The sequence below is a fragment of the Falco punctatus genome (genome assembly GCF_963210335.1).
Source record: "Falco punctatus genome assembly, chromosome: 6".
Taxonomy (NCBI): domain Eukaryota; kingdom Metazoa; phylum Chordata; class Aves; order Falconiformes; family Falconidae; genus Falco; species Falco punctatus.
This window is the reverse complement of record NC_137585.1, coordinates 23128685-23156621: the sequence shown is the minus strand read 5'-3', so window position 1 is coordinate 23156621 and position 27937 is coordinate 23128685. Positions and strand designations below refer to the sequence as shown.

The window sequence follows — 27937 nt, the reverse complement described above, 5'->3', positions numbered from 1 at the left end:
AACTTAAAAATGAGGAGACTAGATAAAACACCTTTCTGTCTGTGCAGCTTAAATATCCTCTGATGCAGAAGTACCCAGCAGAGTTACTAAAGAACCAACATGACCTCCAGTGCTAACTAAATTTTACAGCATTACTCAATTCAACAGCACACAGCACATGAAATAAAAACCACTGAGATTCCTGCATATATCCACTGGTTCCCTAAGCAATAAGGAGCAGGGAGGCTCCCAAGCACACACCCCCACCACCCACATTATAATGTGTATGGGAATAACTGACAGCTAAAATATTCAAGGGATGCTGAAATAGATACCCCAGAAACAACCATACGAGATACAAGTCCTCCTCCATACATTCCACAGTCTCCACCTACAATTAAGTTCCTCACATCTCAAATGTCAGTAAACGTGGAAGCCCCTTCTCTTCGTAACTACGAAAGCGAATTGGACTGACTACTGAATGAAATTAGTAACCTATATGTTTATCTTACAGGTGTTACAATGTTTTCCCCTACCCACACACTATTTTGGTTAAAACAGACTTCTAGAATTGCCAAAACAGATACTGACAAAACACTGCTTCCTACAGCACCTGTAGGGCAAGGCCTAGCAATAGCTGCCAGTTTGATTGATCTGACCTTTCTTTGTTTTAGTGGAAGCAAACAGAAGGAAATATAATTAACCGGGTTTATTTCAAGGTTATCTGTAATTTATATTTATGTCTTGAAAACAAGTAAAAATTCATCTGCAATTTATACTATGAAATTATGTTTAAGGAAGTGGCTTTCATATGCGGATGCATGAATTAGCAGTATTACATAATGGAAGTTCAGTATATGGTTTTGTAATACAGAAAAGTTTGTCTTCATTACAGCAGAGATAAAGAGGTACAGAGGTATAGAATAATCCTGGAATATAGCTATTTTTGACTCCTGGAAAGAGTCCAGTGTTGTAGCTCGTGGGTGGAGAAAAGAAACAGGGAAAAGGAGGTATTAGGTCACCTAATCCAAGCCCCAGGGAACACTGCTAAGCTTGATTCCTCTTAGTTCATCTTTTCTGGCAGAAAATCTTAACATTTGTACAGATTTCACTTTTACTGCTTGCTGCCCAAACAGGTTTCCAGTACTAGAGATATATAAACCCTACATCAGCTTACACCAAGTCTGTTAGTTATTAGTGTGCCTATTACTCAGGAGTATTGCTAAGTCAGTAACATATTACCAATCATTTTCCATTTTATTGGTAACATTTAAAATGCCTGAGCTCTCTCCAGTGTTTTGATCAGCTCTATCATGACTTCCCTGGCCTCGTTTCCATTTCCTGAAAGATGCGGAGTGTGGGAAGGCTGAAGAGCGCTGAGGGATAATCGGGCTAAAGATAACATTACTTCGCAGGTGTAAATTTTGTCCTGGAAGCTATTAAAGGTATGTTACCTCAAAGGACCATCTGGGATGAGGCACATCCAGAGAGAAAACGGAAAGATGAGGAAGGCCACGCTAGTTTTAAAATCACTATGACCTTGGCTCATTAGGTTTTCCTCCTTTTTAAGTGAAATACTCCTTTGTTTTGTTAACTAACTTGGAAATTAATATTTAAGAGTGATTGTCTAAGTTATAATCCAAACAGTGTTCCCTTTCATGTTGTTATCCTCCCTAGTACGTAAGCCTTCATATAGTTTACACATAGTGGCATCTATTTCTTGTCACTTGTACGTAGCAGCCCTCTGGAACTTCTCATTTCACTGGGAGGGATCAGGCAGGTGATTCCCAGCATGCAAATAACACAAAGCTGAAGCAAGGACATTTCCATCTAAAAGTAATAGAGGTATCTATCAATACAAATATTGCCTACTTTTTATAAAAACTGGTACTTCCAGTTCTACCTTTGATACTGGATGATGTCTTGATCAATAAAGAACAACCCATCAGGAAGTAAAAAAGTTATCATACATAATAGAAGTGTAGAATGTCAAATGTTTTATGTTTCCCGTTCAAATTGTGATCAGATTCAAACCCCGGCTTTCAAATGGGTATCTTCTTTCAACTACTGAGCTAATAACCACTATCTCTTCTATTGCAATCTACTACTGATTTCCATAATTACTGGAACTCAGAATATATTTAGGTACTAACCATGTCCTTACTTAATTTCTTATGTCAAGATTATGAAGTGCTGCAAATGGAACAGGCTGAAATCTGAGGCTGGGAGTTACAGGAAAACATACTGGGGAATATCTGCCCTAAGTAAAAGTTCCATATACTCCAAAAAAGCATCAACATTTGCTCCCTCATCCTCTTGCACACTTTTCTACTATCTACATTTATCCCACATACTCTTGCATAACTTACAAAGCAACTGAATATTCAAAGCAATCCAAAGCTTCACAGCTTAGTGGGATTTTTTCTGAAACTAGGAAAATTCTTGTATATAGTTACATAGCCAGGTATATTCAAAATCTGCCCCAGTTCTGGAAAGAAAGCTTCAAAAAGACACATTACTGATTAAAGATAACTTACACATCAGTTCTGATGTTTTAAATCACCGAGTTACCAAAGCCTGAAAGTATTTGAAACATCTCTTGGGTAAAAAGGTCCTATTTTTAAACACTTCTACCCGCAAGCCATCAGATAAACTTCTGTAACAGCAGAAAGGTCAGCTATAAAATTTTCCTAAAAAAGAAAACACAGCCTTCTGGGATGACAGCAAACATGAGAAATGTCAGACTAAACATACATTTTTGAGAGAAGATGTAAGCAACTAAACAGAGCATAGAAGTGCCATCTCATACTTAAGAAGCATCTGCCCAGTTTTGTTTAGAAAGCCGAAGCAAAACTCTACATCGTCAGGATCAGCTCAGCAACCACTGCTCCACCTTCCTTCATAAATACACTTCATAGAAGCAGGAGAACAGGTTCGATGTTGACTCTTGGCTATCTATTCTTTCCCTTCAGATTATTTCCATTTGTTTTGTTGTTTGTTTAAGGTTTTGGTGTGGGGTGGTTGTGGTTTTTCTGGTGTTTTTTGTTAAGTTTGATTTTATGCCCTTGCTTCTCCTCATAGTTTGAGATGCATTACCAACGACATGCCTTAATATATTATCCTGCTGATCACAAGCAGGTGGTAAAACTATCACTGGCTTGCTTTAATTGGTATAAGGTGAACAGACATTTACTCATTCATTTTATTATTTTTAAAGTACCTTACAGTTTCTCATCACTATTACAGAACATTAGAGGAAAAGATCTGTATGAAAGTTACTCTGCTGTCATACCAGATGAATTGTAATATGTCCAAAATTTGAAACAACTAGTAGACAGCAGGCTTTCTACACTACCATAGTGATGCATGTTGCAAAGGAGATGGTCTAAGCCAACATGCTTCTCGGCAAAACTGCTACCAAAATATATCTGATGAAGCAAGCTGATTTGGGATGTATGGTGGAAAACATCCTAAGTACTCCCAAAAACTCAAATCTTAGAATGAAGTTTCCAGACCCCTGTAAAAGCTAATTCAGTCCATCTTCAGTGGAAGTCACCTGTTTTTTGTGGAACCAAAACATGCCCACAGACTTTTGTGCATTTGTGAATGGCTCAGTACCTCAAAGCTTTAAAGTGATTTACATACAAAATTATGATACCTTGTTCTTAAAATTTATCTTTAATATATTACTATTTATAAAATGAATTTCAGTACTTTGATTTCAGTTCTGGGATAAATAGTTGGATGTTTGTAAGCAGCCATAAGATTTTCTGTGGATAATTTCTTTTTGAGGGTGTTAACTGCAAAAAAGTACATGATACCTCACTTCCTCTAAGATGAAGACAATATTTAATCTGTTCACCAAGTTCTGCAAGTCCTAAATAATATTAAGAGACCCTCAAAAGTGACAGATGCAATGGAAGGACACATCTGTATAATTCAAGATTCCAGGACAGCATATTCAGAAAAATCAATACACTCTCTTTACAGAACTACAGGCAAAGAAAAAGAAGCACGTAAGTTCAGAAAGAACATGGCCCAGCCCAAACTGTCTACTTTTCTTCCTGATGTTCAGGTCAGTTTATTTGCACAACAATGGTTAAAAAGAATGATATTTGATAGAGTGTACTATTTGGGGCTTTATTTACAGAATCAAGTTTCCTCTACAATAAATCATTTTAAAGTAAGTATCTTAGGCTGGACTGGGAGAGAGGAAGAAGGGTGGCACCGAAGGGAAGAATGCTTGAAAACGGTTTTGTTTCACAAACAAAACTAGGATGTCTTTAACAAAAAGTGACTTTTGAGTGTCCAAACCATGAAAGGAGTTCCCCTCTCCCATCCAGGGGGCAGGACACAGAGCTCAGCTTCTCCTGTAGGCATTAGTAAGAGAACACCAGAAGCCATGAGACCAGAGAAGAATCACAGGCACAGGAACAGAAAGTGGGAGGGCATCTGTGTAGACTTCAAGGGGAATGAGGTGAGAGTGCCTGGGAACTCTCCCATCACACAAATACTTGGTTTCTCCAAGTTTTAGCCGAAAACAATGTCTCCTATACTGGTACAGCAAGAAAGTCTGACTTCACCTCTGATGGGGGTGAGCTCAGGAAACGCACCTCCTTTCATCCTGGTTTTTTTCCTTTGTTTTTCCTTTTTTTTTTTTTAATTCATGAAGCAAATATTTGATTTCTAGAGTGTATATGTAGCTGCAGAGTTAACAGCTTTCCTGATACAGAACAGTGGAGGCTGTTCCAGCAGTGCATCAAAATGACTTTTCTAGTTCATGCACCAGCACATGAAATTTTACACTGAACGCTGACGGCTCCTCCTCAGAACTGAAAGTCCATTTTAGCCTCAAAATCAGGACTACTGATTATAGTAAAGAAACAAAAGGCAATTTCAAAGGCACAAGTGATTACTTTCCTCCAACAAAGGAACTCTTATGTGTAACAGAACTGGTCTGCGGTTGCAGTTCTGTGAGCTACCATTTAAACACAACTACTCTGCCAAATACCATTCACAATTAGTCTCCCAACAGTTATCTGCTATTACAAGCTTTTATTTGCCAGTGGTGCAGTAGAAAGCACGAGAAGCATGCAAAAAAGAGACACAGAACGAGTCCCTAATGTAGACTAATCCAATATACCTTTGAGAACAGGAAAATGTAGCTCAAAACTAAGGTCCAGCTCTATCTGCTCGTCATGAGAACATTACAGAATAGGCTCTTAATGGTCTTAAGGAAGGGAGGTCATCTCCTCATGTGCCATTCTTCTGAGAGAAGACAACTGTCCAGCTAGGACATAAGACACAGGGTTTGTCTATAAGGCTCTGTATTTACTCATTTTCTGCCATTCCCTCACAACAAAACACCCCATTATCACAGCTGCTGCTATACCAAGAGGAACCAAATCCTGCCGAGACGCTTACCTGTCATACCACGTGTGAAGGCTATGCCTCCCTGCTCCCCAGCACTGACTTGCACTCGCCCATGTTCCTCCTCTCCCCTCACAGGTGGGTATCACTGCCTTGCTTACAGAGTGCAAGACCTCTGGCCTGCAGCAAGACACACAAAACTGCTTCCCAAATCGACCAAAATCAGTGAAGCGGCAAACTGAGAGCGCATCTATCCAAAGCCAGCTTTGCCAAAGCAGGAGAATATTTGGTATGGGGGTCCTTAGAAGGTTTTCTACTGCAATATGTCATGCTGTCCGTGCAGTGTACACCTGCACTCCAAGCAAACCACAACATAACAGAAAACGTTTTTTTTTTAAAAAAAAACACAATCAGAAGCCTGAGAAACAATACTTAGCAGTGACAGATGGCACATGCCACACAGCTCCCCAAAATGTGTTCTGTGTTTGAGCTTGCTAGATTTATGCCTTCCACCTTCCACCAACTCTGTATCCCCTGCAGCATCCCTCACCTGGAACCAGTGGAGGGAGAAGGGGAAGGACAAAGAAAAACTCAGAAACCTGAAGTTTGTTTGAATTTATTCCCTTGAACATTTCACACAGTTGAACAAATAATGTCTTGAATTCACAGCAACAGGAAAACCACGTGTTACATAATTCAGAGACACACACCCAAAACAAAAACAGGTTAAAAACAACTGCATAAATCAAAATCTTCAAAGAGGCTATACAATGGAGACATGAAGCCTTTCTGAGCACTGTTTGTCTCACTTGAACATGATCTGTCACCAAGCTTATTTTATGCACACTCCCTCCTTTTCTCTGAGGAAAACAATCTCAAAATGGTCATTTCTTGGATTCCACTTTTCAAAAAAGCCAGGTATTTTAATTCGGCAATTAAGAAAAATTCAAGCCCTTCACACAAACTCGATACTTTTTTTCTAAGACACAAAACCATTCAATAAAAAAAAGTGCCCAGAAAAATTCATATCACCCTTCAGAATATACACATACAAACAATAAACAAATATTCCAGTGGCACAAGTCTACAGGTCTGAAAGCTAGAGAGAAAGGTGGAATCGGGAGCCCAGGCACTCCCAGGAAAAAGTGTTCTTAGCAGGATCCAGCCATGAGCACAAACTCAGCACATCGCTACTGTGTGTATCTTTCCTCGGTCCCCAAAACATTTTTCAGGATTTTTCAGTGAAGCTATCAGGTCAGCTTCATCTCCACTCTTCAGAACAAAATAACTTCTCCATCATGCCTTTGCCTTTCCCAGTTTTCCAGGCTTCAAATTGCTGGTCCTTTAACATTCTCCTTTCCTTTATGCCAAAGCTACCCAAATCCTGATAAGAACACTGACAAGGAACATGATGGACTGGGAACAGTCAAGCAGTTATCCTAACAGAGATTCCTGGCTTGCTATTGAGCGATGAATCACTGGGCACTGAACCTCGGTCCTAATCAGGCAACCCACACACACTCTCCTCAGCTTCCAAAAATACAGGGTCTGGTTCTTAAGTTTATATTTTAAATGTTCCAACAGAGAGACATAAATCTTGCATCAGATCTCTTTGCAGTTGTATGAAACCCCATAAAAGGGTTCTGTATCATGTGCCATGTCCTGCAAAACAGGCCATCACAGCTCCTCCAAACAGAACAGACAACATTCAAGGCACAGTAGTAGAGGAATTATCTTTCCTCCCAATTTAGTGGTACATCCTGAAATATGGATGTACTACTTTTTTTCTTTTTTTTTTTGGGGGGGTGGGAAGTTGTGGGTTGGCATGGGGTATGGATGTGTTTGTAAATGCACAGCTCAGTGGTTTAAAATGAAGGCATCACAAACAGAACATGATGTCACAGAATTAGTTTGCTGTTATCTTCTGTAATTTAATGTTTATAACAGACCAAATTCAAACAAAACTCAAGTGTGAATAATAATGGAAAGAAGTGACCTAGTGGAGACTTCATGAAGATATATTTGTCTGCACATGCAAACAGTATTGCTTTGAGCTGAATAATTTTCACAAGTAAGGCATGTTCAATGTATGTAAAACCATACAGAGACCGTGTTTTTGAACAAGCAGCTTATTTCTACACAGAAATATATATAAAATGTATTTGTACTTTGTTAGACAGAGAAGTAGAATTGTATGCAAATAATACTGGAAGCATTCATAAAGATTCATTAAAATTGTACAGACAGTTAAGATCCTTTTCAAAATGTGGCTCAGATAATTTACTTTAAAGGCCATGCCACTTACAGGAAGCAGCCACCCCCTTTTCTAGCTCTCCAAGTCAGCAAAAGAACTTCCTCTCACAAAGTCCAGCTTTGCTTGCTATATACAACAGTGAAGGGCTTTGCTCAGAACATTGCTCCCTGAAAACACTTAAGGCAAATCCATAGGAGGATTTTTAACTTTTCACGTTGCATACCTGTATCATGTACACTATGTGTTTTTGTGATTTTAAAGCAGGAGATTTAATGCCTCTACTTTGCATTGCATTTTTCAGTTTTGCATACTATGGCTTATATTTGGCTTCTTAAATCTTTTACAGGTCAAGTAACTACTGCAAAGATCTCATGACTTGCATTTTTTATTTAATATTGCTGTATATTTTGGAGTATGACCTTCCCTAGCAGGTCTTTCCTTTATGAACTCCCTATTGCTGATAGGGACAGAAATGTATTGCTGTGAGAACACAAGCCTGAAATAGGAAACATCTTACAACAAAACATGACCAGCTAAAGTCACCCCAAGAAGCATATCATAAAGCTGATAGGGGTAAAGACTGTTCCAAGTCCACCTGTCAAGAAAGGGTTGAAAGTTCAGAAATATTTCTTACAGACCTTTAGAACAAACAGAAGAACAGCATTTGCATTAAAAGCACATTAAAACCATATGAAGTACTGTAAATAATATTAAAAAAAAAAAAATCCAAGACACAGATTATCAAAGGCAGAGACAGCTGAAAAGCAAAGTTGGTTTCATTTTTTTTTTTTTCTCTTGGCAATAGCACTGATTTTGGCACAACGGCAAATGCAGAAGATAGAGAAAAACAGGCAGACAGCATACAGAGAAAGGTTACAGAATCTATGACAAGCATGCCACAGTCCAGCAGGACCAAAAGCACAGTAACAACCTTCCCCAACTTCCCTTCCCCAGAGAGAATGGCATCCATCACTCAAAAGCTTGTTGCTACTTCCCAAGCTGAAGGGTTGATCTACATTGCAAGAGCCAGTTTGACCGTAACCTCCCTGGGAACACCCCTTGTAACCACCACATACGATGCCACACAGGGTCTCTGGCAAACCAGGCAAAACCTTAACAAGAAGCGTGATTCTAACTGACTGCTAAACCCCCCCCTCAACCTGCTTATCAAGGATTGTGCCCTGCAATTATCATTACAGCACAAGGGACAGACAAAACACATTAAATGCCAGTTAAGACTGCAGCCACCCAGTGAGGGACTGACGACTTTAACAAAATTAATACATGCCGATCAGGTTAGTAAACACATCACAAGAAAGTGCTTGTTGTGACCAGTCTCACCTCAGCTGACCAAGCCAACTGAAAGCCATTTTGTGGTTGAATATATTTTAAGCATTAAGCTGGCTAAAAAAGAAGAGGCCAGATTTGGTGGTATAGCAAAGGAGACACTGAGTGTAGGGGGAGAACCCATGCAATTTACATCCATTTGAGATTCCATGGCAACTAAAAAGCAGGCCTTGCATGAGTCACCATAAAGCTCACCAAACAAGCACTTGTACTAACTCAGGGCTGAATTTAACTCAGAGGTATAAAATCGTAAAACAGCTGGGTTTTTGTCTTGTATCTTCTTTGACTGATGTTTCTGTTCTACACCTTCCTTTTGCCTTCTAATCTTTACATCTCCAAATATCAAACTTATGCATGTTACACTTTTTTTTTTTCTTTTTTTTTTTTTGCTTAATCATTTCAGAGGCAACTTACACTCCACATCAAGATCTACCTCACTACTGAGGACTGGCTCAGCCCTCAGGGTCTGAAATTGCTATTGCCAAATTACATTTGGTGGCATTTGCTTTAAGGGAGGTCAAACATTTTTAAGTGTATGACCTGTATTAGATGAGTCTATCAGATGGGTGAAGTGGAGCCTCGGAAACAGAGCTCTGCCTCTATCTCCATTTCAGTACAGGTTTTTTGCTCAAGGGATTTGTCTACTCTACAGTGAAAAGCAGAGTGTCTTTAGTGTCTTAAACAGACAAATTAATAAATTGCAAGAAAGCATATAGTTCAAAGTCAGAAATTATACTGAGATGTAATCTTATAGACTCCTTTTGATTATTCAGGAATAATATCCTTTTCTTCCACTGTATTAGCCTGTGTTGTAATTCAAAAGGGTTTGTTTTATTTTTTTCAAACCATATATAACTGTAAACACATCACAGGTTTCCTGACCTACACACCCAGCAAGAACAGGAGCTGCAGGACGCGACTGTCACGCTAACAGAGAACTGACCTGCCTTTAATGACACTGTGGTTTGCTTTGGAAGTACACTGCATTTAGCCTCCTCCTGCTTCTTAACCATTGTTAAGCCAGTAGTTTTAAGATATACTTAGAACTTACCTCATGAAGAAAACAAAATCTCAGCCACTAATGGCATTTTTCTAGCAGAAAGGGGGAGAACAGCAGAGGCACTGCTCACTCTTCTACCATGAAATGTACTTCTGTCATGCACATACAAGAATGCACCACAATACGCTGCCTTGAAGATGACCTAGCTTGACCCAGCTGGGTATGTCCTACTACACTTTGGGTACTGCAAGAGGCAAAGTTTTAAAAGGTTCAAAAGCTTTAAAAATTGAAGCTGTACACTGCTTTAGAAAAGCAAAAAGCGAAGAGAAGGAGCCCTAGATTTCAAGTTTTGTCATTTAATAAAGTAGTGTCTGTTCTGTTTTACTCCTCTGGAAGTACTTCAGTTCTGCTACAGGATTGTGCCACTGCTACATAAGGAGAGATGGAAACATCTGACTTACAGCTGATTCATATTTGATTTATCTAAGTTTATAGCAAACCATGGCTTATTGTTTCCTCTACTTAGTGATCACTTAGATGCTATTTACTGAATGCTCATTTATAAAAGTGAGTAATTAAATTCAATCAGTTGGAAGGACTAAATTGGAGGAAGGAGACTTTCTGCCAGCAATTGGTTTGATAAACTAATTGATATATATAGCTAAACCCTCCTTCCACTTCTTATCACCAACAGCTTCACTCCATAAACCACCTCACTCTCACATCAGATTCCCTGTGCTCCAAGAAATATTTTTCCATTCATCTTAAAGAATATGATCCAGCTAGAAAAAACAAAAAAATCTTTTAACTTTTAGAGAAAGCAATTTTAAGTCTATCCAGTTGTACAAAAATGCTGTAGTTAACCCATCTGTCCACAGCATTTTGCAAATGTCACTCTTCCACACCTTTTCCCTTTCCTCCATTTTGCCATATGGAAATTCCACACAAACAAAAGAGGAAATCATCAAACTACACTTCAAGAATCAACTACATACACTAAGAATAAATTTCTGTTGGATTGCACTCAGTTAGAATCTTAGAAACACTTGTAAGAATAATAAATAAAGTAAAATAATAGCATGATTTTTATTTGCCTGTGTGTTTTTAAGGTCTTTTCTAAACTAGCACTGTGAAAACATTCTTTTCTCAAAGTGTTGCTGTAAGTATGTTCTCTCTCTAAAAGCAGCTTATTTAGTTTACCCATAATGTTCTGGAACAAGTACTAGAAATCAAATCTTTTCCTTTTTCTGACATCACTAAATGAGCACTTAGGGGCTGGGCAAACGAGCATTTGTAGCACAGACACTTCTCCCATGTTAGAAGGAATTAGAATTTCAAGTTAAAAGGCAAAACTACTTCACAGTAGAACACACACATCCACCACCCCATTCCCAAAGCCATGGCTAGGAGCAGCACAGATTCTGGAAGTGAGGGAAGAGCACCATGACCCTGCCAGCACCACGAAACTCAAGGGGTTTAAGGAATCCAATCCCATCAGCTGTCAGACACCCAGAATTCCAAAGGAGACAATCCAGAGGTAATGGGATCTTTCCCATTCAAGTACCAGATTAATGAAGAGAAGCTTGGGAGAACAAGAAACCACACCCAGAATTCAGGCAAACACAGAAATCCAGTTTGTGAGCTAGTCCAGCGCAGCGGAAGAACTTTTACCTTCAGTGGCGCTGAGCTGTACACATTACAGGGCCCTTCACGGGGGCCCACTCAGAGAAGACCCTCACCTGAGCATCCGTGTTTTCCTGGAATTCTTCCAGATAACGTCCTTGAAAGGACTGAGAACATCTAGGCCCCAAAGCCACAGTGCAAAACAATATATTGAGCTTTCACAAAACACACGAAATTCACATGGCACCCCAAAAATCACACGAATTACACAGCTCAAAGTTGGGTCAACATTAATTCTTACTGGTCAGCAGGCTGCCCACAGAATTCCCCTAGAATCTGCACAAGAACTTCTGACTGGACATAGAGAAAGGGAACCCCAAAAGCCATCAGCTGACACATGAAAAAGGAGTCCAGAGGGTTCTGGGCTACCTGGTGCCCAATCGAGGAAACTGTGCTTTGCAGGTGCTGGCTCGCCACCCTAACTCTGCCAAAGAGGCTGAGAGAGTACTGCACCACCCGGCTAAAGAAGGAAGCGGAGCTACCTGGGGCCCTCTCTGCTGAGGTGGAGATGGTATTTGCCCGTCCACTTCCGTCACTTGCCATGGTGTCCTGCAGAGGTCCTTTGGCGTCCTGAGAGAATGCAGGGGAAATTGAATTCATATTAAAACAGCAAATGCCTCAGAAATACTCTCTTCTTTTCAATACTGAATACACTGGACCAGGGAGGCATCCCTCTCACAGTGAAGATACCCCTTAACCATCACAAAAGGCAAGCTCTGAACCAAGCATGTTCCTTCTCAATTTGCAGATTTATTAAAGCTCTGAAAAACAAGCTGGATATCCAAGAAAGCACAGCACTAAGATCCCCAAAGTCTGCGCATCTGGGAAATAAAACAAGTAATATTTTAGTCTTCATTTTTGCCATTAAGTATGGCACAAATATTGGGATGGATCCCTTATACTTCCAAAAAGAAGGAATACAGCTTCAGCTTGTACTAACAAAACCTGAGAAACAGGCAGAACGACAAGCACCACCACTACCACAAAGGAAAAAATAATTTAAGGGGGAAGGACAATTTGTAGCATGCAAGCGTAACAGAACTTGTTAAGAGACTAGCATGTAGTTTGCTCAGAGTATGCATAAATACTGAAAAAGGGGTTGAGGAGACAAGTGCCTTGGATTGCAATGACAGAAGCTGGGAGACTTTTCTGTATTACACAGTGCGTCTTGATCCTATACTTAGAGCACAAATGCTTCCATTATGATAGTATAGGAAAGCGATATCCTTTCTTTTCACACAGGTTCCCATTAACATACAGAAAACCTTCAGAAATGAAGGCTGGTCCTCCTCATAGCCTATGCAAGTGGGGTAGAACTTCACATCTCAAAGGAAATTCAAATAATTTGTTTCATTTTAAGAAAAAAGATGGAGAAACAAAGGAAAAGCGAAACTGGTAACATTATTCATTTATTCTCTGCATGGACTGAATACGTATTTAAGCTGACAAGAAAACAAATCAAAACCCTGTTCTGAATGGGACAGTACATTATTTTACAATAAGAACCCTGAAAAGAGAAGTGGTAATTAAAGGAGCTGCTTTTAAATAAAATATATAGAATGTAAGCTCTCATGACACAAAAAAAGCAACTCGATGCACTCTGATTTTTTTTCTACTTTCTAAAGAAAACCCCAGCATATTTACTTTTACAATGTTAAGAATCAAAACCCGTTAACATGACATGTTAGAGAAAATAATGAGTTACCTTTCCCGACAGAGGACCCACTGCTGGCCTCTTCCTTTGAGCATAACCAGAGAGTCGGTAACAGTAGTGAGGTTTACAGTAGAATTTACCTGCAGTAAAAACGCAGAAGATGGTCAATAATGAAAACACAGCAGTTTAGCACAATATAAATGTCCATCTCACTGCAACTTATTTTCTGCTGCCATTCCCATTGCTACCTCTAGTTTCTTCACTATACACGGAGGCAAACACTATCTGAAGTTTTAACTCCAGCCCTCCTCTCTCACCCTCCTAGCTAGCCTCCTTTTCATTGGGTGCCTGAGAGCCATTTAGCTTAAAATCCTATCAAACACCAAAGCAAAGCTGCGAGGCTTGTGTGGTATCATACGCTAACAATGGGGCAGTGTGTGAGGAACAAAGAAATCATCACATGAAAAGCTGGCAGAAGCACTTTTGGAAAAAGCAAGAATGAATACAACCAGCAGAGGGAAGTGGGAGAGGACAGTGTTAACTCCCAAAGAACCATCGATAAGAATGCACAGTGGCTTCTTGTGGAAAGGACAGTCAATCAATGATTCATTTCCACAGTTAAGACCTTTTGTGGTATTACTGGTTTAGTAACACCCCAGAAGCCTAGATGGGTTTTCACCGGTATCTGAAACACTGTCAGGAAGCCAAAGCAGCACTCATATCATAATACAAATAATAATAATAACAGCAGCAATTTGATGACACATGATTATCTTCCAGTGTACTTTTGCCAGTATATCCTGCTTGGTGTATGCAGTCCATAGCATTCCCTACTGCTATCCTATTCCTACAAATTTGCTAATGCATTTCAAACCTATGTTCTGACCTTCACCTCTTCCTCTAGTTTCTCTGGGCTGGTATTGACACAATGCTTTGTTCTACGATGGAAAAGTGAAAAAACACTATCTTTCAAGAAGTCTCTGCTTAAATAAACATTTCTTAATATCTACTCTTTCCAAAAACTGCTCTTTCAAATTGTCTGAAAAGAGCAGCAACAGAAAAGTTCTTACATAAAAATTCTCAGACTTTGAAGCCTAAAGCCACACTGACTGCAGAATGCTGCAGAATGCTCATCAGTCCAAGCTGCTAGATGAATAGCAAAAATGTGCGTATAGCTTTGTTATTTTTTTCTCTCAAACAAAACCCAGAATGAAATATAAGCTAAATTGTTCACAATGATTACATCAGATAGGAGACCACACATTTCTGTTTGGCCATATATGCTTCACATACATACACAACTGTTAGCCATGTAATATAATTTCAGAATCAATGCTGTAAGTGTGCTGAAACTCCAAGCTCTGTGTTTGCTTCACTGAGAACTATCTGGCCATAACTGCATACATAAGCTTGCCTGCACAGGGAATCTGGTGGCAAAAACTGTGTCAGCCCCAGCCCATACAGCTAACAGAGCAGTTTAGTCTGTTACTGCTAAATATATAGCCAGATAGTCAGTTACTTGTGAATGCCCAAAATAACAGCAGTGCTCAAAAAATGCTTTTTCCCCAACTTCGATCACTGATGAAGATGTTACTTTTATATGTTGATTTCAAAATTATAATTGGCCCCTTTAAACTCGCATGCCAAGTCTGCTGACCTTCCGGCCAAGTAATAATGGGTTTTCTATTCCTTACTGGGAGACTGGTTTGATGACTCTCGGTTTCCTCAATTCTTAGTGACCAAGCAAGTCTGTTACTTAAAGTCATTATATAATGCACCATCAATACAACATTTTGGTTCTTTTTGCCCCTTAAACCTAGATGATGTTTCCATGGCCGTTATTCTACCCAGTATACACAAAAAGATTCTTCCTAGTTATACACAATAGATACCTGTCAATTTCATAACATTTCAATCTGCAGTAGAATATTCTGGAGTTTCATTCTGTAACATATCAGTTAATAGTTTTTACTTCATCTTTGCTCTGAGTGGGGAAAACTACCAGTACTAACACTTTTTTCCCATTGTTTTGGTTTCTACACCATCGTATCTGAAATAGACTTCCTTCCATCTAACCTCTCACTAGTTTTACATCATTTTGCACATATTTTCCCATTGAGATAGACAGTAAAGATAAATGGCAGCTGTGGAAGAAAATAAAGGCATACCTGCTGATATAAATAAAAGCTAACAGGAGATACTTTCTCATATTTTTTCTTCAGAAATTTCAACCACTGCTCAAGCAAAGAATGCAACACATTGCTACTCTCGGAAGATTACTTTTCACAAGTGATGGGTGAATTCAAGTGACTACTTTTAATGTGCACATTTAGTTGATAAACTGAGTTTAATATGCTGCCATATTATGTGGTTTCTCAGATTTGTTAGGTATATTTGAAGCTTTCTTTAATTCTTAGCATGCTAGATTCTGTTAACTAAGTCATCAGCAAGTTTTGTAACCATATTACTTCCTCCTTAGTCTATCAGATACAGAAAGCAGCAGTCATTACTGACCTTACATTAACTACTTCAACAACTCTTTCTATGTATACATAACACTGACTTACCTCTTCTCAACTTCGATGCTCCATTTTTCACTATATAAACAGAACATGGTTTGTAATGAGCTATTATCGTAGCCCCCGATTATAAAGTTCCCATTTTAGCACATCTAAAGTAAACATACAGAGTTGGGAGAGTTGCAATGTCTTAAAGAAGAAAAAGCTGACTGCATTTGTCTCCAATATGTTATCTTAAGTCATATTAAACACTAAGGAGTTTCTTCATTTGACAGTACTGAAGTAAGAGTAAAGGGTCTAGCTTTCAAACTCTGCCTCCAAACCACTTTAAAGCCCCCAACTACTATTTGTTTCATTGCATTCTAGCTGCTATTATTATGTTAAATTAATTCCTAAGAGATCAGTTATTTTGCTGTCAGCATGACCTGGCCGCAGGAAATCTATATTGTTTCAAGAGTTTGAGAGGTGGTGTCTTTGGAACGGACATTACTCTGGTCCCCATCCACCACGTAATTTTTAAGCAAAGAAAGAGCTGAATTAATAGATGGATTTCCAGGACAGTTAATTCTGGCAAAAAGGCAATTTCTCTTACCATCTTCAATATCATAGGCATAAGACGACAAACGGAGAGTTGTTGCACAGTATTCACACTTGAAGCAACTGCGGTGGAAGAACTTGCCTTCAGCACTCAGCCTTTCCATCACATAGACTCGCTTGCGGCAGAAGTAACAGACATCGCTGCCTCCCAGGTTTTGGGGGAACTCCTTTTTGAGCGAGCCCTAGACAGAAATAGGCATGGCTAAATTTGTGTGTATCCAGCCTCATCAAGATTGCACGGTCGTATTTTCTCTTCGTTTATGTGGATACAGAGCATCTGGATGCTGCAGGTCTTTCACACGCGGATGCTGCAGTTCTTGGACACAATTCACAGTTTTAACCAGGACACCAAAAACTAACCTTATTGTCCAGGGAAGGTCCTAGGATGCCATACCTACATATGTCAGGAGTAAAATAAGCTCCAGACGGAAAAGTGGACATCAGTACTATTAACGAAGACCTTGAAATAAATGACTGAATGAGGTATATGATGGAAAGCCAACACAATTAGAAATCCCTCAAACAGCAATTCTTAGACCTACATTATCAAAATCAGTATCTCCTCCAGAAAACAATAATGCAGAAGTAGCCCCAGTGGATTAAACACATCTTCATGAATATGACAAGCAATTTCTCAACTTGCACAAGGCTTGGACACTGAGATTAGATTAAAACATTTTGCAAGGAAAATGAGGACAAGAGTGAGGGTGAATGGAGAGAGGGAAACGAAGTCTTTCACAAAGCTATGACAGGTTCCATAAATGGCAGTAACAACTGGACACTCACAATACTTCAGATCTACAGTACATCTATTCACAAACACACATCATCTTCTGTACATTGTCTTACCAGTTCCTTCTTGTCTAGAAGGGTTTTGGGTTGCTCTTTCCTTTGAAGCTGATTGGCTATCTGCTCAGCCAATGAGCTCACTCCGCCTGTGTACATCTTTATATACTTCTACCAGATGGATGAAATAAAACAACAGTGAAGTGAGAAAAGAAAAAAAAAAAACCAACCTCAAATTAAAAAAATGACTAAATGATAACAGTTAGGTGGTGAAAAGGTGCAGAAAGGTCAAATCATGCCAAGACAGTGGACAACATGGAGTGACAAGTAGTAACAGCAAAGCTAGTGTCATCAGAAATCACCAGTATAGACCAGGATCAACTGTAAGAAGGGAAAAGGCGGCTTACAACATTTTGCATTCTTTAAGTGCTCTAGAAATACAATGATGATGAAGAAAGCAGATCCTACTTTGACTTGTGGAGTATTTTGCACCTGGAAACCTGAGCATAGACACTTCTCAAAGATAAGGCCAAATATAGGATAAGACTTTAGGCTCCAGGTAAAAGTGGCATCAGAAACAAAGATCTTTTAGAAGGTATGTTATGTAGTCTATTGCAACATGCTGATCACAACAGCGTATTTATATGTTTAGCAACTGCAAAGAATTCATTTATAGAGCATTCCTAGAGGAGGGAAAAATCCTTAACCAAGAAACTCACACTGATTTAAAAACATGAATTCTTCCAATGTTAAAAATACACAGAGGTTTATATGGGAAAAGATGCAAGACCCCCATCCAATGCATTAAAGCCATACCTGCATACATCTGGAACATATATTGGTTCAACTGTGAACATGGCTTTATGACCAGGCTTTTCTCCATCTGGGTACTGACTGACTCCAGAACTCTGTATCTAAAAACCTTCCAGTATCCTGAGAAATCTAGGCTGGCTGTTACCTTGCATGTACAAAATGAGTATCTGCAAGCCAAGTTCAGTCACTGCAGGGGCGGAGGAAGCATTTTTCACAGGAAATACTTACAACCGTTGGCAATAATTACATGGTTAAGAAAATCATGAGGTTACATCCATGTTAGCTCAATCACACTGCAAACACTATGTATTTGACTCAGAGCAGCAAGAAGCACACCAAGCAATTTTCCCTTTCCAGACTAAAAGCATTATGAATGTTTCTAGTGGGAGTCTCCTCAGCAAATGAAGGATCATTAGAGAGACACTCCAGCTTCTAGCAAGTGTAAAATACCAAAGGTAACAGTTTTATGAAAGGACGGACTGAACTTGTATCTCAAAACCCCCTTTACTCGTGTAGCAGAACATGTTTGAAGCACACTAGTTATCTCCCACAACTAATAATAGAGCATAAATTTAATACATGTGGTTATTAGCCTTTAAGACATTCACATGTTCAGACATGAGAACAGCAAGAAGCATCAGAAAAACTGAAATTCACCACAGAATGGGTACTTCTTTGGGGAAAAAGATTTTGAAAACGGAGTGCTCAAGCCATCAGACATCACCGCTGCTATCAGTGAAGTCCTAATTCCTTAAGCTCTGTGCCACTGCAGTAATGAGGGTTTACTCCTACACAGAAAGAACTTCTGTCTGATTCCACCCCAGGATGCAGAGCACTTGCAGTATTTATATATGCAAGAAATATGATTTGTCTTTAAAAATTTTCCAAGTTCCATATTCTACCTCAGCTAGTGTGTGCATACACATATGTGCAGACTTGCCTTTCAACAACATATATCATCTCTTGTTGAATATTACATTTAAAATGGTGCTCACTGGAAAAATTTTCTTCAGCATTGATCTTTAACTAGCAATCATAACCATTTGGCCAAGAGTTTTCCTCTTTCCTCTAAAAGACCAGAAACCTTTGAGGCTTTTTAAGTTTTCTTAAAAGTTAGTTCAAGCTTTTCCATTGGAAAAATTCTCTTTTAGCTGAACCAGGTCTCCACTGAACAAATTTTGATTTGAAAACTTCATTTGACCATTTTTGCAGATGCTTCAGAATCTTTAAATCTCTACCAGAACACATGAATTTCCATGTTTCATAGTGATTATGCTAAACTTGACTCACAATACCTTGGACTATTTGGTGTGGGAAATTTAGTTGCTGAATTTTTTATCTGGGGTTCTGTGTTTCTGATTTGTTTTGCTTTTTTCCTACACATCACATCTGGCCTAATACAGGGTCTTAAATGAAGCACTTTATCTTTCCTCCCATGGGCAAAAACCTTCAAAATATGCATTGTTCTGCAGCACTTTGAAGAGCAGGCAAAGAACCCACTCCAGCTTAGGTCAAATCAAGTTCCTGCTGTTTATGTACAACAACTGCAAGTAGTTCAAAATCTCAGTGATGTTTTTAGAAAGCCAAAGTACTTCTTATTTCACACCGTCCGTTAAACATATATGCACAAATGCATTCTGTAGTTTGGCCCAGGATTCCAACAAAAGCAGCAAGCAAAACAAGAAAGCTTTACTGCAAAGCCAGAAGGACTATCAGTGCTCAAAAAATTTGATTGGAGAGTGAGATGTACCACAAGCTTTTCATTTACGTTAAACTTTAAATTTATTTCATACTGCTTTATGGCTAATAATAACCAGGCTATGCCAGGTTGCCTCTGGCTTTTCATTTGTGCATGAATATGCACAGGCATTGCATTCTGCAGGTGAGGCACTGCAAGCCTAGCCATGTCTTGTGGGGTGTCCTTGGCTGTGGGACTGGGGTGCAGCAAGTGAACACAGCTGATGCACCTTGCAATGCTCATTGCTACCTGTCGAAGAGAGTCAGATGAAGGTGAAGAAGGGCGATTAGAAGAACGGAGGCTAAGGGAGAGCTCCCACTGGTCAACAAAGAATCGGCGAGACGGTTCAGTCTCAGGCTAAAAAATAAAATAAAAATCAAAACAATCATATATGGCTACAGAGGGAAAAGGAGAAAATAAAAAAAAAAACAACTCAGGCCCTTCTGCCCACCATAAAAAAAGACTCCTGTAGGAAAACATGGAGAAAAAGGTCCAGTGTATAAATCTTTGCTTTCTACCTAGTGAGGCAGAATCAGTTATTCTTAATTTGCTCTTTATTAGGTTTTAAGTTATTTAGGACCATTTGGAAGCAGTTACCTACTTCCACAGATGTCCAACCTCCTGTAAGCAAAGCAACTAAGCCACTGGCAAAGATCCCAAACAAATTTCCTCTGCTCCTCCTGTATCTCCCATTGTTCTGTATTACTGACCCAACGCACTTAAGATCATATTTCAGGCCATGTAAGAACTCTTCTATATTTTAACTATGTAAACCAAAAGCCCACTCTCCTTGGGGATGGAAGAGAAAGAAGTTACCTTGTATGCATGCCAGTAATCAGCACCAAATTTCCAACCTAAAATTTACTGTAACCAGATTGGAAACACCACACTAAAAAGAATGAAACAATATAAAACAATCTGCTATTCTTGCCTATCAAATGGCAAACAATAAATTCCAAACTAAGAATCTGCACCCTTCTGAAACTGGTTCCTCAGAGGAGAGCCCAAAATTTTGTCACCCCTCTCACATTTAGGATTCAGGGGTCCTAAATAACACACCCCTCTCATTATCTCTATGGGTCATTATGCCTATCTCCCAAGGAATACTTCACATTAATAGGAAAAAAAAAAGTAGCTGGAAGTATGAGACAAAAATAGCACTGGTAGAAACTGTGCATTCCTAGAAATTAGTCTGGAAAGAAAAGTAATGCAAATTTTAAATATTGGACACTCTTTTGCAAGAAAATTACATTTTTAGTTATAAAAAGGAAAAATAAATGCCCTGTAGCTGCATGAGCCACAAAACCAGCTATTTCTAGCCACTTAGAATAGGCTAGCCTCAAGATTAAATAAACTGGACAAAATGTAAAAGCTTAGTTTTCACAGTTTCCCCAATTCAATGAAATATAACTGTTTACTTTATACACAAATTTTCTATACTTAAGATCTTCAACATTCAATCAAACTTCTTTTCTGAAAATGTCTTACTTTGCTCAGCCTTCTTTCTCTTACTATTTTTCTTGTTTTCTTCCCTTAAATCCCACATCATAATCCATCATTGCCTGCAGTGTTTCCAACATCTGTTTCCTCTTTTTCCGCTCTACCTACCCACTTCATCCTTTCCTCTACTTTTTGTCCTCCATCTCCCCTCTATTTTCTTTCCTCCTTAATTCTGCACTATACAGAAATTAAGAGTTTCAAAAACAATTTCTATGTTTGCATCGTAATGCTGTTAATCTTTTCCACCCTCAAAAGGAACTTAAAAGTTCTAGTGAGCAACACAAAAGGTAGGAGCAAGATGTTTTAGTCTAGATGTTCATTTCTATACCACCATATCAACTGAGTAAGGAGGTGTACCTGAGCATGCTGTCTTTGGATCATGCTGGAGATATTCAGTTGTGTCACCCATTAACAAACAGGTGCTAATATGTTTAAACTAGTCTATTCAGTCTTTTATAGATTCTTCTGTATCCCCAAATCCTATCTCAAATGTAGCCAAAGGTTCACTCTTCCTTCCTGGGGAACAGCTTCCCTGACTTTAATCATCAGCAAAGAGAGCAAACTCCAAAGAACAGCAATGAAGAGTGACCTACATGCTATAAATTTCTTTTTGGCATGGCATGGCTTGGAAAAGTTATGCCACCAGCAAAAGCTCTGGGACTGCTTATACTCCAACTCAAGAAGACAGCTTGATTTTGGACAGTTAACTGAAAACAGTAAGTTATTAAAAAAAAAATCACTTGCATAAATGGTGTTTTCCAAAAGCAATTTCCAGTTTGCCAAATGTTGTTGAAGATAACTGAAAACAGAGATAGGGGCAAGAAACTAGAAACTAAAGAAACCACTGTTCAAACTGGCATGCTCCCATATGCCAAAGGCGACACACTGGAGAGAATATTTAAGCACAAAACCAAACCAAAAGCACACACTGGAATCAAAGAAAATCTGCACAAGCTGCCAACTCTACCATTGGAAATAAATATACAGGAAGTACGGACACAAAAGTAGTACTTCAGAGCCAGGAAAATGTGCTTGGAAAATGTGAATGTTTTTGCTTCCAGAAGCAAGTAAAATCTGTGAACAACTGACTGGTAAACGACCAGTGTGAGATGATTTGATCTGGAGTCCAGGTGGTTTTCAGCACGTATTCTGAAGCTTTGGAGGCTTTTTTTTTTTAACCTTATTGTTTATATCATGTTTTGAGAAACAGAAACACTGTCATTCATCAAACAAGGAGACAGAGCTGGCAAGCAGGATAAAAATACTACACAAAATACAGTTGACCGTGTCTTTTTAACTACATGACTGTACAGCAACGGTCACTGTATTTTGGTGAATTTTTCTATCCCTCTGACCCCAGATGTCACCAGTACCCAGAATCCTGCACTAATAGGGGACACCAGATATGCGGGGCTGTAGTCACCTGATGCCTCACTGCAGGTCTGGACTCCAGGAGGGCAGCCAGCTGACATGCCCTTTGCTCAACATTCTCAGGGGCTTGGTCATCAGAAAATAAACGAGGAGATCTCTGTGAGGTGAGGAAGGAGGGAGGAAGTAAACAAAACCAGCAAAAAAAAGCCCCAAAAGGAAGAGACATCGAAAAGCCAGACAAAAGGTATGAAATTTACATGCAGAACAGTAAGAGAAGCTCCCATGTGAAGACTTTTTTTATTCCCTATGTCTACTGTTCTAACGATGTCCTAAGTTTTTAGCCTCAAGGCCAAGAAAAAAACAGTTGAATTAGTCATTATTCACAACTCTCCCATCTAGCACTGTTGCAGCCAAAACCAAACAAGCATGTGGCCTCTCCCTCTGGCATTACCACCCCCCACCCCAAAATAATTTGTGGCTTTATCATGCACAAAGGAGCTTATTTGCCAACTTATTTCACCATAATTCTCAATTTTCAAGGATTTCCTTTAAATAACCAAACTTTTACATACTTGTGTTTCTCAGATTTTGTGCACTGAAACACATTTTAGGTAACGTACTTCAGTTTTCACAATGAATGAGTTGGTTTCCTTAAAGATGCTGGTAAATGGCAAGTGAATGCTGTACATACCTAAGCAAGCATTGTTTAATGAGCCTGGCTGGTTGAAGCAAAATCAGACTATCACAGAAGCTGCCAGTTTTACTTTTGCAACTTCACTGTGTTACTTGTTCTGACTGCACTGCCATGTCAACACAGCCCATGCACAATATTTGACACCTCTGCTATTCTGGTCTTTCATATCAATCTTCTTAAACTGTTGTGTAGTGCACTTAGTGACATGGAAAAAAGACTTGGCTTACGGCCTCCTGTACAAGACAGGCGTGTAACTTGCAATATCACAGAGTTTTCAGCTAATTTGTTTGCAGAGTTCAAAAGTAAATAGACCAGGAACTACAAATGTGTGCATGAACAAACCTCAGGCTTGATCTGTCAAAAATGTCAGGGTGCTGTTCCATATTGCTAAATGTCCTCCAAAGCAGAAGAGAAAATTAGGTTCACACCCAATTTAGGAGAAACACTTTTCCCATTCAGATGCATTAATAATACTCTCTACTTTCAGCTGCTTTGAGTTCCACCTACTCCTTCCTACTAGATCATTTTCACTAAAACTAGGGCCTATTATAAAGCTGTGGGCTTCCGTGTCACTGCAAACACACACTTATTCATTTTTTTCCGCCTGTCAGAAAACACTCAGCCCACAAGAGCCTTTTGTTACAACACATTCTGCAAGTTGTAACAGTTTTATATCTGGCTACCACTTATGACTTAATTCATTCAAATCCAGCCTTTACTGGAATGTCAATTAATTTGTCAATATGAATTCAAATCAACCAATTCTTTTGAGTGCCTCTCTTTTCTTTTCCCAAGCTCCTCTATAATACTGAGCCATTCAGACAGACTGTTGAATATTTCATTGTTAAGAAGGCTTCAAAGTCTCTATACTAAATAATGCCTCATCATTTTTGCTTTTACTTTGGCCTGTAGGAGGCAAGAGGGAATGCCAGTTGTTTAACCATCCAGAAAGCAAGCAGTGAAAACAATGCAACCATGTTCGCATGAATTAGCACAAAATATAACTCTTCTTGTTCTGCTACAGCCACAGCATACTTCACTAAAGAGGTGTAAAAGAAAAAGAAGAATGGGAAGAGCTTATGGGCTAGCTAGATCTACAGCAAAATAAAAGCATATAGCAAATTGTTGATGAAGGCTTGTTATGCATTTATGTGGCTATCACACAGAAATCATCACTCCTAATTGACTCTCAGGAGTACCAGCGTGTTAACAGCAGCATTAGGGTAAGTGTGTTTTGCTACCCGGTATATTTGCTCTCTGTATTGCAAACATCCACCACAGCCTTGTGTCATCAGCATCCATGCCATTTGTTCATGCTCTTTACCCTTTCCTGTCTGGGACTCTGCTCCCCGGGACTGTCGGCACCAGGTTCCCTGTTTCTCTGCAGGCAACAAATTGTGAGCTTAATAACAATCACAGACCAACTTCCTAGTCAAAACACACTTCATAAGATTTTTCTTACAATGCAGGCAGAAAAGAGGCCATAATGATAGCAGAACAGTTTATTAAGAATATTCTAAAACTGGCAATAATAACTTGGCTCCTGTAGGAAAATTTTTTTAAAAAAGTATATAGTCGTATTAGGTCAGTAAACCACGATATAGTACCACAATGTAACGAAATTAGTACAATAAAGATAGTAAAACACTCAATAAAACTCATACTGTGATGTTAGATCAAAGGAAGGAAATGGAAAGTTTAAAAGAAGTGGCAGAATGAATACATTAGAAGCACAGAGGTACAGGTTTTCCAAGACATCAGTGTAGCAAGGACGCAGATCTATCTGACTCACTATGAGGCCTGGGCCAAGACAATTTAAGGAAAAGAAATCATTCCTAAGGAAAAAAAGAGTGTCTCCAAAAGCAGACCCCTCAGCTGAGTCTAACAGACCAGTTCTATAGCACAAGGGGTAAAATTCCTCAGAGTTAAAAAGAGGAAGCCAAAATTTTATTATTAATTTCTTCTTCAAGCAAGAAGACATGCAAAAAAACGATTTCCTACAGTACAGAACACAGAAAATGGTCCAAGTCCACTTGGACCCAGCAGTAGCTGGCTCTCATGACTGAACTAGGCAACCAAAAAGACACAGGACAAGCAAACACTTGGAGAAGCTAAGGAGGGAAAATAAAGGGCTAAGAGGTCTTTAGTGACTGAAAGCCAATTTCTCCATATGGAAAATGAATCCCATGCCATAGATTAAAAAGTAAAACTCAGCATTCAGCTGCCTTAGTTTCTCTACCTGTAAGCTTGGGGAAAACCTTTCTTCTCTCATAAAATATATCTGTCAAAATTTTCAAAGGATGTTGACAAGAGGAAGGCAGCTAGCTGTCACATCATCTGATAATACTACACTCAGATCTGTTTAAATTTGGGTTTTGCTAATGAAAAGGACTTTCCCCACCCATTCTACCTAGATGTCCATTCCTGTATTCTTCTTTGCATCATAAGCTGTCCACAGTGTGCCAGAAAACGAACCACCTTTTTCCTTAGGACAGTTTTAAATCAGATCAGTAAGCAGACCTGACCTATCTTGCAGATGCAGACACCACAGAGGCAGTAGAGAATGTGTGCTCCAGAGGCTGAGAATAATTTGTCCAGATTAACTATAACATGTAACTTAAACTCTGAGAAATCACAGCAATAAGGCAAGTCAAACTTCATGTCCAAGAATAAGGCTTTTCTACTCTGCTAAAAGGTAACAGGCCTTTACAGAGTTCATAGGCATACAAGTGTTCAACAAAGAAACATTTTCCACCTACAGGGAAACTTATTTGTACTATCCTCATGTAAAGTTGTGAGAGGTCTATGGAACTGCAGCTGCCTTATCACCTCAAGCTTAGTTCAGGATTGATCAGGGAGGAGTGGAATTTACTACTGCAGTAGGAAAATGAAATAAAAATTTTAAAAGTATACAACTCAAAGAAGCGCGATGACCACATACAAAAAGACACAAACAGTAAAGGATTTCAGGTTATATCTAACTAGAAGGACAACAAATACATGTGCATCAGGATGCACATTTATACACTGTGTTCAGAACTGCACTCACTGCTCCAAATCCAAACGCAGACAGACTGAACACAAACTCTTGTGAGACAAAGGCCTGGGTGTGGGGGAAACAGAAGGACCACAGTGGACATGTACAGGCCACTACAGTACTCAAAAAAATCTCTTCATAGAAGTAATCCTAAAAGAGTGTCATGGATACAAGGGCAAATTTTCAGTTACACCTGTTTAAACAAAAAGTGGAGACAGAGAAAAGCTGCGTTTTCTTCCCCTGCATTACTCCAAACATTTCATTTCTATTTTGCTGCAACTCAAAACTGAAAAAGGCGACTGTAATTACAAATTACGCTATGGTAAAATCTCAAGAGTCTCCCATGGAGATTCTCCATGCTTCTGGTGAGCTAATGCCGACCTATGATTCTAATCTAAGAGGTTGAGGAAACCCTATCACAATCTGAAAAAAAATTGGAAATGGATTTGTAAATGGGATATCTGGTAACTGATCTAGTCACTTGTACAAGCAGTAATGAAGAGAGAGGGACAGAACATGCAGAGGGAATCACCTGCTGCCTGGGATACGGTGGAGAGGAAGGTGGAGTGGAAGAAGAGAGCATGATCACTTTTTTGGGGCAGGTCCGAGAACGTTCCTTATTCCTCATCTTTTTTTAAAACAGGAAAAGAAAAAAAAAATCATAATAATGGTAGAAAAAAAGATAACATTACCATTGCTCTTGGTGAGAAAGGCCAGAACACATGAACTGAGAGACTGTGGATCTTAAGTTCACACCTCTCATGAATGACCTAAAGCCACATTTTCTCTGAAGCTGGAAGACTAAAGTTTTCCACCCACAGCCACAGGATCACATGTCCATTTAACAGATACTTCTAGGGGAAGCCAATGAACATATATCAATCATCAATTAAACCAACAATTTCTAACTTGAAGTCTTACAATCAGTGAAAGGTACAATTTGGAACTCTGCACAGCACAGCGGGACTGCTCTCTCTGCTTCATGAAAAGTTATCCATTGCTGTGCCTTGCAATGTTTAAAAATATCTATCCTGTTGATCTAATTACTCTTGCTTGCAGTCCATTAGCAATACAACTCAAGTCACAGTGTTCTATTCTCAGCTTAAGATCCCTCCTCTTTAACTTACAGATATTAAATAATCTCAGGTGAGTTAAACTGTACTTCATTCTACAGGAACAGAAATACAGCCGCTTTATAGTCAAGATGCAGCCAAATCTAATAGTCTGAATAATTTACAATGCATGTGTATGTCCTCACTTTAATATGCCTGAAAACATGCCTTTCTAGTTCTTAGTTCATAGCACCTCCTTACTATGTACAGTCTTTTTTCTACCACTTCTTGATTATTAATGTATCTTCTGCCTGAATTATCCTTTCTTCTGAGTCCTCACCAGAGCATATCTGGAAATTGTTGCGCTGTGAAAAAAAAATGCTGTGTATCCAAAGCCACCATTAGATAGCCCCCAAAGAAAAAGCAGGCTGTTAGTAAAGATATTACAGATGTTCATTACTGCCCTTACAGCTGAGCTGGCACTAACATCTGTTTGGGTGTTCTCTTCCCTCAGGAAAAAAATAATAAATCAACTCTTCTATT

The 27937-nt window shown here is 39.1% G+C and overlaps 1 protein-coding gene across 1 annotated transcript in view; it reads right to left on the bottom strand.

Annotated features, from left to right (window-relative positions):
- Window positions 1-27937, bottom strand: part of MICAL3 (microtubule associated monooxygenase, calponin and LIM domain containing 3) — a 186173-nt gene that overhangs the window by 57118 nt on the left and 101118 nt on the right. The window contains exons 19-26 of the mRNA XM_080391492.1: window positions 26875-26970; window positions 24630-24686; window positions 22664-22768; window positions 19990-20097; window positions 17253-17360; window positions 16399-16585; window positions 13339-13427; window positions 12116-12203 (exon numbers count right to left, since the gene is read on the bottom strand). Of these exons, the coding sequence (XP_080247618.1) occupies window positions 12116-12203; window positions 13339-13427; window positions 16399-16585; window positions 17253-17360; window positions 19990-20097; window positions 22664-22768; window positions 24630-24686; window positions 26875-26970 (838 nt within the window). The remainder of the gene's footprint in view (window positions 1-12115; window positions 12204-13338; window positions 13428-16398; window positions 16586-17252; window positions 17361-19989; window positions 20098-22663; window positions 22769-24629; window positions 24687-26874; window positions 26971-27937) is intronic.